The sequence below is a fragment of the Eulemur rufifrons genome, chromosome 19 (genome assembly GCF_041146395.1).
Source record: "Eulemur rufifrons isolate Redbay chromosome 19, OSU_ERuf_1, whole genome shotgun sequence".
Classification (NCBI taxonomy): Eukaryota; Metazoa; Chordata; class Mammalia; order Primates; family Lemuridae; genus Eulemur; species Eulemur rufifrons.
Window position 1 is genome coordinate 109,856,671 of NC_091001.1, and position 14,722 is coordinate 109,871,392.

General features: G+C 40.1%; 1 protein-coding gene across 1 annotated transcript in view; it reads left to right on the forward strand.

Annotated features, from left to right (window-relative positions):
* Positions 1–14,722, forward strand: part of MBOAT2 (membrane bound O-acyltransferase domain containing 2) — a 125,642-nt gene that overhangs the window by 90,996 nt on the left and 19,924 nt on the right. Inside the window, exons 5-6 of the mRNA XM_069494795.1 lie at positions 6,626–6,681; positions 11,164–11,218. Coding sequence (XP_069350896.1) covers positions 6,626–6,681; positions 11,164–11,218 — 111 coding nt within the window. The remainder of the gene's footprint in view (positions 1–6,625; positions 6,682–11,163; positions 11,219–14,722) is intronic.

A 14,722-nucleotide genomic window follows, 5' to 3' on the forward strand; every position in this document is an offset into this window, starting at 1 on the left:
AAACTATAAAACCTTACTGTAGGACATAGAAGAGTAACTGGAGAAATAAGTTGGTTATTTGGATAGTAAAATTCAGTATTGCAAAGATGTAAAATTCTCCTCATATTAATTTTTCAGTATAATGCAGGTAATGTTGCAGTTTTGAGGGAAATAAGATAATCGGTTCAAAAATTTCTCTAAACGAATAAATGCTTGAGAGTAGGAATTTGATATAAAAACATACTATTGTCTGTAAAGCAGGAGTCATTAAAATATTGTGGGACTGACATAGAAATAGACAAATCAAAGAAGCCAGGATAGAGGCCCTCGAAACAGACTCATGCATGGATCTAAGAAATGAAAATTCAGAATAATAGTGATAGGATTATAAATCACTGGGGAAAGCCTGGCTCCATTCCCCAATAAATGGTATTGTGACACTTCGAAAGAGAAAAGAAATGTGAATCCTTCCCTCATTTGTAAATAAATAAATTGTAGATGGAAGCAGGAACAGATTTTTTTGGCAGTAAGATAATGAGTTGTGACTGGAAAATGTTGATTTCTTTGGTGCCTAAATGATGGCTTAATGCACACACCAAAAAAAGATATACAAGGCCTATCTGGAAAATACCCAGCCATGTAATCATTCTCATTATATTAATAATGGCTGAATACTTTCCAGACAGCCCTCATATGTGAAATAAATGTGCATTCAAGTCAAGAATGTATCTTAGAGCTAGCCAAGTGGTATCAGATGTTTAGTAAATGTTTTACTGCTGGTTAGTCATATGTGTTTTTTAAGCGAAGTTTATTGAATATGGCTGTGCATTTTGCTAGGTGCTTGGAGCCTGAGCTAGGTACTTGTATTGATGAGAGTTCTTTCAAACATAAGAAGTGATAGGCCATTTGGTCTAAAAGCTATAAGTGTGATTGTCATTTTTATCACTCCTTTTCAAAAATCCATATTGAAGTCCAGAGTCTGATTGTGGACATCTTTTGTATTCTATGGAAGGAGTCATGGAAGGCCCCGTGCTGCCCTGGGTACTCACTCTTCCCAGTGTGCCCAGCAGCTGTGTTGTAAATAGGGTTGAAGTAAATTATTCAACTGCTCCTGAAACTTTAGTGTTCCATTTATCCTGGTCCATCCTGTGGGAGTGTCTCCCAAGCCCTTGACCTACATTTGGTTCAGGAAGCATTCTGTCTAGCTGCTGTTAGTAGTTCAAGTTACCAAGAGTAAATAGACATAGATCTATTTACAGTTTGATTTGTCTGTTCCCCGCCCTACCTGAGCATTTATCAGAAATATGCAGTGTTTTCTTTAGACTGAAAAGCTGGTGACTGGCCTGCAAAGCCTTCACGGGGTGTCCCTGTCTTCTTTGGTACTTTTGCTCATCCTAGTCTCTCTGCTTGGAACACCCCTCCAACCATATCTGCATGTCCCAGCCTCCCCAGCCTGAAAGGCCCAGATGAAGTATCTCTTGTTTGAGCTGCTTCCCCTGAACTCTCTCAATTTGAAGGTATTTCTCATCTTTCTACACATTTCTTCAAATACCTCACTTGGCACCTAACACTTTTTTACATAGTGATTCACATACCTATTTCTCTCCTATTCTAGAGGAAAAGCTTCTCAGAAACAGCACTTCCCATTTAGTTATTGTATCCTTTCAGTGCCATGTGCTTCATAGCAATTCCAGTATTTATTAAAGGAAGGTGTGGATGTGAGGAGAATGGATACTGTTTAAGATATTTGTCATAATGCTACTTATTTAATCCACACAGTGGCGTTATTATTCCCATTTTATAGACAATAACTTTTTTGAGAAAACTCCCCAATTTTCTCCAGTTAATACATAGTGGAGTCAGGTTTAAATTTTGTGACCTCTGAGCCCAGCTGCCGGTTCATGTCTCCACCTGCTGTCCGTCTTGCACTGAGGCATGCCTTCGTCCTCATTTCCCTGCTTAGTCAGCTCCATCCTTTTAGTTACCCTGGTCAAAAACCTTGGTGGCATCAGGTCTCAAACCCTGCATCAAACACGTTATCAAACCGTCCTCAAATCCCGTTGTCTTTACCGTCAGAATATGTCTAGAGTTGACTCCAGACCTCCTGTGCTGTTACCCTGGTGTGAGCCACCATCCTCACCTACCTGTCTCACCTGCCCCCTTAGCCCCCACCTCTGGCACCCCACAGCCTTTTCTTTCCAGAGTCAGAATGTATCCAGTAAAACAAAGTTACTTCTTTGCCTGAAATCCTCCAGTAGTTTCCTGTCTCACTCAGATCCAAGCTGGTGTCCTCACAGCACCCGATGGAGCTAGATCTGACCTCCTGCTACCTGTCTTCAGCCTCTGTTCCTGTCTTCCCTATTCACTGGTTTCAGTCACATTGGCCTCCTCACTGATCTGCCAGCATGCCAGGCACACTTCTTTCTACCTAAGGGCTGTTGAACTTGCTTTTCTCCCTTCCTGGAAATTCTTACCTCCGGCCTCCACGTGGCTTGTTCTCTGTTTAACTATCACTTTCTGGGTGAGGCCTGGTCTCGCCTGTGTCCTGCACTCCTTACCCCTCTCACTCTGCTTCATTTATTGCACAGCACTTAGCAACATCGGATACGCTATATGTTTACTTGTTTATTCATTTATAATCTCTTTCTCTCCAGTGCAATATAAATTCCGTGACAGCAAGGACTTGGTTTGTCTTATTCACACTGTATCTCCAGCACCTAGAGCAGTACTGGGTGCCTTGTAGGCACTCATTAAGTACTTGTGTTCTGACTGAGGGAGTGAGTGAATGAATGGATGATGACTCAGACCAGTGGCCTTTCCATTATCTCTTACTGTGTATTCATTTGGCATTAGGTAAATGGAGTTTACTTGGTCTCGGTGGATCTTGTTGTTTGTGAGTGTGGAGGGGTACTTGTGCACTTAGAAATGACTGAGAATAAGGAGTTGACAGCTAGCCTCTGTTGGTAGGTAACACGTGTCTTGTGGCAAGCTGACCATTTATCTGATAGGTGCTCGTATTTGCTCTGTAGCATCATACAGACATCATTTGAGTTTTAGCAGCCTCCTAGAGATAATGGAACAGTCAAGAAAGTAGTTCTTTATTTTTAGCTGCATTCTCTAATAATGTTTCAGTGCATTTGAGTTTTACTGTGTAATAGAACCAAATCCTACTATTCTCGTTCTTTGTAGAGGAAAAAGTGTCGTGTTTTTGAATGTTTCTATTCCTTTTTTTTTTTGTCATTTCAGAAAGTCTAGAGTTCTTTTAGGTTTTTACTTCAGATGAATTTTTTTATATTAACTGGAACTGTTCCATTAGTTGAAGTATTTATTTTAAATAGTTAAGATTCCTTATTTTTCCACATTCTTAGAGTATCTTTGGAAGAAAATATTTATGATACCACTTACACATAGTGATGTGCTATAGAAGGAAGAGGAAGCTCTATCCAAGGCTCTGACCTCACTCCAGGGGAAGTCCTGAAGCCTTTGCTTCCCCTGCCCTCCTTCTCCAGCTTCCAGCCTCCATACTAGGGAAATACTAGAGGTTCCTTGTGATTCCTGTCAAGTTATCTCAGACTTTCCTAGGGCCTGGGAATTGCTTAGATATTGGAAGTTCCATCAATACAAAGTCAAGAGATGATTAAAGCGTCAATAAAGGTGTAAACTAAATAATTGTGTGAGTCCCCTAATTGTCCTGAAACAGGTATTTATGAACAAAATGTGCTGTTAAGAAGACCCTCCGCAGTTAATCTCTCTGTGCACAGTTGACTTGTTTTCCTTTAGGTGTGTTCTGTACAGTGGTTTCTGCCATAGTGGGATGAGGCATGTCCTTTCCCATCATGCTCCTCTGTCTCCTGGTCATGTACAGGGCTCTGTATTGGACTCACCTGTCCCTTTTCCCCTCCACTTTGCTTTTCTGAGCTCTCTTTAATCTACTCAACCCTTTCTGAACTTTTCCTCTAATCCTTTCCTTATTTTCTTCCATGACATGCTCCTTCGTAGTCACTCTGTAATAACTTTGTCTTCTGTCATTCTGTTTTCACATTTCCATCCCCTTGGTAACAGATTGAGCTAGAGGTGCTGGGGCTGCCACCCATTTAAAACCAAAAGGAATGTATGGTGATCACCAGTAAGTGAACCAAAAACTGTGGAGGCATTTTTGTAAACCAGTCAGTACTTTGAGCATGTATTATGTGCCAGGTACTGAAGACACAGAGATAAATAAGGCAGCGTTCTTCCTGTTGAGTAGCTCATGTTTTTTTGCGGTGATAGAAAAGTAAACAAATAATTGTAGTATATTATAATAAATGCTTCAAGCACAGATGGGAGGGAGTATAATCAACCTACAGAAGAAGTAATAGCTCTTGACTGGATGCTTACATTCAGTTTATTTGATAGTTTTAAAATATTTATTTAGCACATGTTTTGTGCCAGGCACTGTGCTACATGCTGGAGATTGAGTGGTGAACAAAACCATTCATTAGGTTCCTTGCCTCATGAACTTTCTAAAAAGAGGAGAGATTTTAAAGTAACCACTATACTTTGATAAATAAAACAACTACAAATGTGAAAATACCTTGAAGTAAACAAACAAGAAGCTGAGATGAAATGAGAGTGTTTGTGCGTGTCTGGGCAGAGAGGAGCTACTTGAGGTGGAATTGTCCATTGGGCCTCTTGTACAAAGTGACTTTTAAGCTGAGACTTGAAGAAGGAAGAAATAGCTATCCTTGCAAAGCAGTTCCAGGAAGAGTCATCTAAGTGGAGGGAGCAACATTTGGAGAGTCCAGAGTATTCAGATTTGCTCCCTGCTTTCTCTACATCTCTGTTAGGAAGCTCAATTCTTGTGATCGGCAACACAGCTACACACCGTCCGTTCTCCCAGCACAGCTCACTTTCATAAGAGAGCCTGCATCCTTCGCACCTGGATGAGTGTGCAGGGGCACAGGTGGGCACAATAAGGACATACACTCAAAAAGCACATATTTCCATTTTTTTTAACATCTTACATATATATACCTTAGACCTTAATATGTCACTGAGTTGATAAAATTTTAATAATTATTTTATCAGTTTTTATTATGTTTTAAGGCTACATGGGAATTAGAATTTAGAACTGAAGGGGATTTTGTAATTCACTGGTGAACTAAACTATGAAGAGATTTAGGCAGGGTGAGAAAAATGATTATTTTGCCCCAGGGAAATGGAAATTATAAGGCATCTTTATAATCCTCAAGGGCATAGAGGATATCTTGCAAAGCAGAAGCAGCAACCAGGCATTCAGAGCAACCTGGGGGATTAGGTTGGTTGAGAAATGATGTCCTGAGAGTGAGCAGGTGTAAATGTAAGACTTGACCTTTAAGGGAACCTAAGAAATCTCCTCTAAGTACTTCTAGGTTTAAGAACAGTCATCATTTATGAGACCTTGCCTGTTAGGTGAAGAGAATGAGCTGTAAATGCTCAAGGGCCCAGGTCTGTGAATCTAATTTCCAGTGGTAGGAATGTTTAAAACAAACCCTTGCTGCCTTATCTTCCTTGACATGTTTAAAGACACTGCTGTTTTGCCAGAGATGGCAGTGGGCACTAAGGAATGTGCTCTGAGCAGTGTGGACTGGTGGAGGGGCACAGGTCAGCACTTGACCTGCTGGGGTCAGAGCTTCCTCTGCCGCTCCGGCCGCGCGGCTGACCTCTGAGACCTCTCTCCTTGGCTGGACATGGGGATGATTCTGCCTGCTCCACACTGTTGCGAGGATTCCGCGAAACATGTAAACTCTGAACATGCAGAGAGCACATTCTCCCTTAGGCAAAACACCATTTCCTGGTTTCAAAATATTAAATAAATAACTTAGGACTAATTTGTTCTTTCATACTGTCTGTAAGCTAATGTAATAGTTAAAGGATAAAATGCATTCTGGTTGCTTTCTGTGTTTTTTTTTCCTTTCCAAGTTATTCATTCATTTATAGTAATTATAAAGTATGGGAAATATTGCCATTTTCTTGAAATATGATTTGAAAGTCCTCTTTTCTTTAAAATACATCATGATTTCAGCGCTTTAGATGGCTGTCTTTAGGGTCTTTAACTCCTGGGTGTCTAGTTCTTAGACTGGGGAGTTGGAAGGCTGTCCTTTTTCTTTTCCTCTGTTTCCCTCATTCTGATGTGTTCCCCACCTCTCACATTTCCCAGCCATACTCCTTTTATTTTCTACTCATTCCCCTTTTCGCAGGCAACTTCACTTTTCACCTTTACATTCAGTCCTGAGGCAGGAGGCGGCATGCTTAGTTGGAGGCAGTACTGAGGCCACCTCAGGCCTGCGAGCTTCTCGAGCTTCTCGAGCTTCTCGCCTGTTTCATAGTGTGTAAAACAATGAGCCTGGACTAGGTCACTGACTCACTTGGAAGGTTTATTTTAGGGGTAAGGTCCTTTTGTTCTCTTTTGTTTTTTCTTTTTAAAGCAAGGGAGAAGGCCTGAATTCCCTATCTCCTTCCCCAAACACATAGCCCCTGGGTTATCTCTTTGAAAACCCTTGGAGGTCGTTTTTATGTTAAAAATTTCAAGATTTGTAGGCCTGTAAACAGAATAAACTCTTTTCATACATCGTAGGTATTGTTTTAACTTTCTTCTTTTAAAATATATTGTTTTATCTTGTCACAGCCCAATGATGATCATTACCCAGAAGATCACTAGTTTGGCTTATGAAATTCATGATGGTAAGAATTTTGAAATTAATTTTTTATTGCTGAAAAAATTCTATTCAAATAATCTTTTGCTTGAAATATTACCATAACTTTCTGCTATTAGAGTAAGGAAAGTGATGGAGGATAGAGGTGAGATAGGGAAATATATTTAATCTCTGCTTAGGGTTTTTAAAGTGTGCTTATTTTCCTTCAGTGTTTTATCTTAATTGTGAATTCAATTCAGTGACAAAAAGTAAAATTTTTTGAGTCAGTCACATGACCCACATTAGTTACAATTTAAAATATAAAGGAAATAGACATGTGGTCCAAATCAAGTTTTATTAATTCCTGCTTCATCTCTGTGTTAAATTTTTATTATAATTTATACATTTCCCCCACCTCCTCTCCTTTATATACACACATGCATAATTATGTATTTAACATATATTTTTATTATAAATATTTATATCTTCAGTGAATGGACATCTAGCCATAGGAAATGCTTAATAGTCAGGACTCCGAGTTGTAAGATTTAGGCTCCGATTTCTTCAAAGGTCGAACGAGCATCCCTGTTAGAATAGTCGTTTGCATGTGGCCTGGGAGCTTCTGAGATGGGCTGAGCCCCACGGTGTACGTCCACCTGTCCAGGGCCCGTTCCCCAGCCAGGCTTCCCTCCGATTGTCAGAACCAGCCTGGGCAATAGTGTGAAGAAAGGAAGTATCTTTCCTCTTCTTCCCTTTTGTTTCTAACAAACAAAAGTAACTACTTAGTTTTGGGGGGTAGGGGATGGAGGGAAGGAGATAAATTAACTACTTCTTAAAAATTTTCTAATACTTGTTTAATCAAGTATGCATTTTAAACAGCAGCTCTGTTTGTGTCCTTCAGAAAATGGAGAAGCACCACTGAGAGAAAATTCTCCATACAGGAGGCAGCATGATGATGTGGACGGAGGGTGGGCAAATGTAGGCTCAGATTCCATTTCTGCTTCTTACTGCTTCAGTTTTCTCATTTGTCAACTTATGATATGATCCATCCAGGAGAGTTTTTTCATAGGTTATAATTTATGTATAGTATGTTATAGTTCTTGTATCCTGAACAATGAAACGGGTAGAACTCACCAGACCCTGATACTGGGCTGTAGACGTACTAGAAAATGCTGCAGGTGAAAGCATACAGTCATCTCCAGGCGCTAACACTGCTGCATTGTGCTGCTCACAGGCTGCTCCTGTGACGCTGGAAGGAGAATGTAGGAAAGTCATGGATCAGGGATATAACTTTGTACGTCTAGAAGCATCTGATGACAATGTGTGTTCAACTCAGAGTTAGAAGTACAACAGGACCCCATTTTGTGACCTGTTCTTTTAAATGGATTTAGTGGTAATTATCTCTTTAGAATAGTTTTGATGTTGATTAACCTTGACAAGATTTGAGGAATTTACACCCTTTAGCTTTCAAAGTGGTTCTTCCTCCAGTTTGATTCAGTACAGCCTGCTAGACAGTGTGCTATAAGCCTGCCACACCCCCACACCCCCACACCACCGTCCCTTTGTGCCCAAGGGAGGGCTTGAACCCTATCCTGTGTTTTCTCAGCTAGTCTTACAGAGGAGGGCCTTATTATCTGTGTGTTGGAGGACCCCAAGACCACGCCCAGTTTGGTAATTCATAGCATTCAGCATGTAGTTGAATTCATGGCTAAGATTTATTATGTGAAAAGATTGCAAGCAAGGGCATCTGCAGTGAAGTCTAGAGAAACCAGGCACATGTTTCCAAGAGTCCTTTCCCAGTAGAGTCACAAAGAACACACTCAATTCCCCCAGCAACGAGTTGTGACAACACCTGTGAAATGTCTACCAGAGAAGCTCATTAGACACTCAGTACCCAAGGTTTTTATTGGGACCTGCTTGCATAGGCACCCCCTGCCTAGCATGTACCAAAATTCCAGGCTCCCAGAAGGAAAGCAGGTGTTCAGAATAAACCATAATGTTGGCACAGTCTAGGCATAGGGAATATTTTATATCAGCGTAGGGGACGGTTTACCAGCCAACTCTCCAGACACCAACCATGAGCTAACCTTACAAGCAGTGCCCTTCTAAGGATAGCATCTTAGAACTATGTTAATTCTTTTCTGCACAGTCTTTTTGGTTCTAGACCACTCCTAGATGAAACCAAATGTATTTATAACTATCTCTCAACTGCCAAGTAGCATCATTCATACTTGCAGCTTCAGGGAGCAGCTGTTATTTTATTTTGGAAAATTTCTAGACGTGGTTTTTAAGATGTTTCATCACCCTCACATAACAGAGCCCACCTACCCTCTAGTTTTGAATCATGTATGTGAAATGGCTGAGGGCTAAGGATGAAGGATGACTAAAACAACTTGGTAGTGTGTTTGGTCTGACTTGTAGTGTGGCTTTTAGGGATAGCGTAGCTAGTCTTCTTGCTAGCAGCTTCATTGATGTCACTTCATAATAGGAATATGTCAGCCTAGCTGGGTACTTGTACAGGTTGAATATCCCTTATATGAAATGCTTGAGACCGGAAGTATTTTGTATTTACTTGGATTTTGGAATATTTGCATATGCATAACGAGATACCTTGGGGATGGGACCCAAGTCTAAATAAAAAGTTCAATTATGTTTCATACACACATTATACACATAGCCCAAGGGTAATTTTGTATAATATTTTTAATAATTTTGTTCATGAAACCAAGTTTGTGTACACTGAACCATCAGAAAGTAAAGGTGTCACTGTGTCAGCCACAATCTGTGGTGGTTTGGCATCACCATCATTCCTGACTCTGAATTTACATGCAACTGATAAGCAGTCATCTTCTCATACTTACTCACATGTAAGTACTTACCAGTAAAAAATACGACATACTATCAATACAGTGAGAAAACAACGTGTTCGGGGTGACTGAGCAGCACAGGCGCATCACCAGAACACCTGCATCAGCTATTAACCCGCAGCAGCAGGCTCTCACTCTCCACCCACAGTGTGACGTCATGTTGGTATTCAGAGTCTTCTTGTTTCTCATCATATGTGGGACTGCATAATTTGTACTTGGATAGACTTCTAGCTTTTAAAAAGTGATATCTTGTCTTTAATTGGTTTTGGGGGATTCTGTTGGCAAGTTCCCAAATTTCGAACTGAGAAGGGAGGCTGGACTTGTGCATGTAGACTTTTAACATAGATTTGTTCTGTGAAAATCTATCCTTTAAGCTGTATATGTACTTTCCTTGGTTAGTTTAGAATTCTAAAATGATAATGGCCTTTCTGGTCAAGATGGCAGATTAAACTAAAAGCCCCACGTGGTACCAATCACTTAGAAATGCTAAATTAAACATAATAAAATATTTCGTATATAGCAAAGCTTGAAATCACAAATGAAGCTGTTAACATGCTACTTGCCTGGTGAAAGGATAAAGAGATTTTTAGAAAAAGAATACTGATCCTCATTTCTAAAGATAGCTCTTGTTTTTTTAGGAAAGGGTAGACAACAATGTGAGTATCTGATACAGGGACAGAAAGTAGAATTGTCAGAAGTAGCAATTATCTTCTTGGGCTTACCTCCTAATGATGTTTTACTTTTTCCTCATCGTCAATCATCTTAAGTGGTTTTTTTTTCTCCTTCTGATTACAAAAAGTAGGTATATGCTCATTGAAGAAAATTTTAAAAATACATGTAAGCATGAAGAAAAAATAAAGGATTGTCCATGTCCCTCCCCGAAAACTCCTCAGAGCCAGACTTTTTTTTTTTTTTTTTTAAAGAGAGAAAGGGTCTTGCTCTGTTGCTCAGGCTGAAGTACAGTGGCACAATCATAGGTGGGACTACAGACACATGCCACCATGCCCAGCTAATTTTTTTTTTTTTTTTTTTTTTTTAAGAGATGGGGATCTCACTATGTTGCCTCAGCTGGTCTTGAACTCCTGGCCTCAAGTGAGAGTGCTGGGATATAGGTGTGAGCCACAGTGCCAAGCCAACCTTCTTTTTTATTAATATTTGATTCATTTCTTTTATCTTCTGTAAGGCATAGTTTTCTTTTCTATACAATTGTCAGAAGTAGATGTACAATTATTTGTTTTCTCATTCCCTAATTGTTGTATATCTAGGTTGTTACTTTTTTTTTCTATTATATATAAGGCTGTGATGATCCTTGTTATAAATCTCAAATCATTTAATTCATCCAACAATAGAAAAATTTTAGTGCCCCTTTTTGAAAAGTCATAGCATTTAGTACTAAGGATAATAAATTTGAATTTTTTAATTTATTAATAATTTCCTTTAGAAAGGAATTAGATTTTAGTGACTTTTGTTCCCTGACCATATACTATTTATCTTTCACATGATTGTGTCTGTGTTGCCATGGGAAAGAAAGGAACAATCATTATGTCAAAATTGGGAATAGAGCATGAATTTCAAATGAGGAAAGCAGTGAAAGTATGAATGGGAAAAAATGCCATTCTTGAGAGAAATCATAATTGATCAAAGTACCTATTTTTGTTTCTCAGGCATGTTTCGAAAGGATGAAGATCTGACTCCATCACAGAGGGGTTTGGCTGTAAGGTATGTGCCTTGCATCGTGTCCTGCTAGGGTTTAGCCTGTCTCTGCCTAGAATGCACATTGGTTATGTGGCTAAGTACTAACTTCTGAAAACCAAACCTTGCTACCTCTGCACACCTCCCTCGGCTGGCCTAGGCATCCTTCCTGAGGCTCCTATAGCACCTTGCCTGTGTCACTGTACAGTGTGTACCTCCTGTGGACCACAAGGCTATCTGCTAAATTTTTTGTCTCTGTGAGACTCTGAGTTCCTTAAAAACAGGAACATAGTATAGCCTTCATGACTGCCATGTCGTAGTTACTAGTAATTATAGCAGCTACCATTTATAGACCAGTAACTTGATGGCAGATAGTGGCCTAACATATAATACATTAATAGAGCATGTAGATGCCACATTTGACAAAATGAAGAACGGGTCAGATATTTCTCATTATTGAGAAACGCATTCTGGGATAAGTTTCTACTTCATTTATTATAGGTACTCTGATGACTAATGCAAAGAATGGCTTAATTTCTTGGCAGAATTTATCTCAATCTAATATAATTAGAGCTCAAATACTCATTTTACTTAAAGAAAAATTTCCTATGGAGTACCTTGTTTCGAAATCTAGAACTAATACATGCGTAGCTGATAGAATAATGAGATTAAGTTTGTGATAGTAGATAGACCTACACTAAGTGTTCATCTTCGATTCAGGTAGCATGTCTTGGGGATCTTCTTATATTTTCCTCATCTGTAAAAATATTCTGTTGTGAGCTGAGCCTGGTGGTACACCGCTGTAGTCTTAGTTACTTGGCAGGAGGATTGCTTGAGCCCAGGAGTTTGAGGCCGCAGTGAGGTATGAACTGGCCACTGCACTCCAGCCTGGGCAACATAGCAAGACACTGTCTCTTAAAAAAAAAATTCTATTTTGATATTCTCTATAGTCTTTATAGGTTAGTAAATATATACTTGAGTATACTTAACTGATGAGAGGCCAATTTGATCTGGGTTCTGCGATCTCTAGGAGCCCTTGGGCCATCCCAGTAACTGCTCACAACAGCCTTTCAGCTCCTCTTTCCCCTTCTTCTCACATGGCCACCTAGCAAATCCCAAAGCCAGTTAAATCCAGCTCTACACCTGCCTGAACAGTCGAAGGAAGCTGAGTGGAAATACATTCAGTCTTGCTGACTGGACTTATTTTGAATTTGTTACCTCAAATTTAAAATTACAATCCTTAGTATTGCCAGCAATTCTGCTACATTTCCTTAGCCTACTCACTTTCCCACTCTCTTGTAAGATGATTTATTCTCCTTTTTCCCCAGACTTCTAACACTCCCTCCCCCGTACTCAGGATGGTAGCAAAATTTTATTTTTTGGAAAAAATAAAAGCAACCCTACCTACTTCATTCTGCAACCATGAAATCTACCAGACTGCCTGAATCTGTAACAAAACACTCTACTTTCTTTCCTGGTATCTAAGCTAGGCCAATTTTTCACTTCTACTCTGAATCTACCTCCTCAGGGATCTTGCTGCTTCAGTTAATCTCTGTCTCTTGCATCATCAATCAATTGCCCGCTCTCTGCTGGATCATTCCCACCAATTTAGAAAAAAAGCTTGATTTATCCCAAACTCCCTTCTAGCTGCCACTCAATTACTCCACACTCCTTTAGAATAACACTCCTTGAGAGCTTGTCTACACTCTCTACTTCCTCACCACCTCCCGTTCTCTCGTCAGTGCCCTGCAGTCAGGTTTTTGTTCCCACACTTGGTCTGAAATCACTCTTTCAGAGTTGCCTCAGTCTTGGCACATTTTACTATTGGCTTCAGTTTGCCTGAGGCTCAGCCTTTTGGCAGCGTTGGCCAACCTGACCGCTTCATCCTGAAATACCTCCTTCACGTGCCTTCCAGGACACGTTGTTTTGATTTTCCTCCACCCTTAACTTGCTCCTTTGCAGAAGCCTCTGCCTCACCACTAACTTGATGTGCTCCAGAGCTCAGCCCTGGACTTCTCAATTTTTTCCAGTTGATCACAGACAGTCCATTGGCTTTAAAGACCATCTACATGTTTGGAGTCCCCTAAATTTGTATTCGCACCCCAACCCTCTTTCCTGAGCACCAGCCTCTCGTATCCAACTGCCCTTTCAACATCTTTCCATGGATAGTGAGAGCCATCTCAAATAAAGCATATTCAAAACAGAACTTCTGATTTCTGTCTGCCTCTTCCCTCACTGTCCCCCGATCTGTTCCTCCACCATTGTCGCCCACTTACTTAATAGCAATACCATTTATCACTAGTGGCTTGGGAAAATTTAGGCAGACACTCATTTTCTCACTGCAAATCCACTTCACCAGCAAGTCAAGGTAGCCCTTTGTAATCTCTAATCTGACCGATTCTCACCATTCCCTTTCGTTTGGTCCCAGTCTAAACCCTCACTTTCTACTTGGGCTACTGGAATAGCTTCCCTAACTGATCTCCCTGTTTTCTCTCATGCCTTCCGCAGCTTACTTTTCACCTTGCAGCCAGAGATCTTTTTAATGTGTGTTGGATTATATTATTCCCCTCCCTTGATGAAAATTCTCCAGTGGCTTCCCCTGTAATTTAGAATAGAAGGACACACTTTTGACTGCAGCAAATATGGCCCCACAGGCCCAGTGCTCCCCCAGTCTTCCTCCTTCTCTCAGTCCACTTCTAACTGCACAGGCCACCTGTCAGAAATGCCCTCCCTTCCCTGACATCGCTGTCTATCCCTTTGTCCCGCTTTGTCTTTCTTCATAATACGTATTGCTGTCTGATGTTACATAATATATTTACTTAATTGTCCCTTTCCCTACCCCTGCAAATGTTCCCATCACCTAAATCGTGATTCCCACTGGGAGTGATTTTGCCTGCAGGAGACATTTGACAATGTCTGGAGACATTTTTTGGTTGTCACAACTAGGAGGGGTGATGCTACTGACATCTAGTGGGTAGAGGCTACGGATGCTGCTAAACATCTGCAGTGCACAGGGAAGTCCCCTACAACAAAGAATCATTGGCCCAAAATGTCAATAATTGTGTCGTTGAGAAGCCCTCACTTGAGATAACACATAGTTGATGTCAAACAAATGTTGATAGAATAAATGAATGAGTGAATCTTTTGTTTAATATTATAAATGAAATATTACAATTAGACCTAAGTTCTCATTTTAATAGCAAATATTATAGGTCATTACTTTAGTTCATAAAATAACTTGTTGTTTGTGATATAACAGTTGAGCCAAAAATTACTTCAGCCAATTTTGTGGTTATGAATTATCTCCTGTCCTTGAAAAGTGTGTTACATAGTTTGACTTGGTCTTAAAATGATTGGTCTTGAGAATGGAGCTCTGCTGCTGGAGTACAAGGAGTACTTTGTAACTCTGATTCCAGGTACTTACTCTGGTGCTTGCTGTGTTTCAGCATTAAATAGAAAGAACTGAAAGAGAAAATCTACCAGAAATATTTTCGGTCATCAGTTTTGAGCCCTAAAAATACTTAAGATACA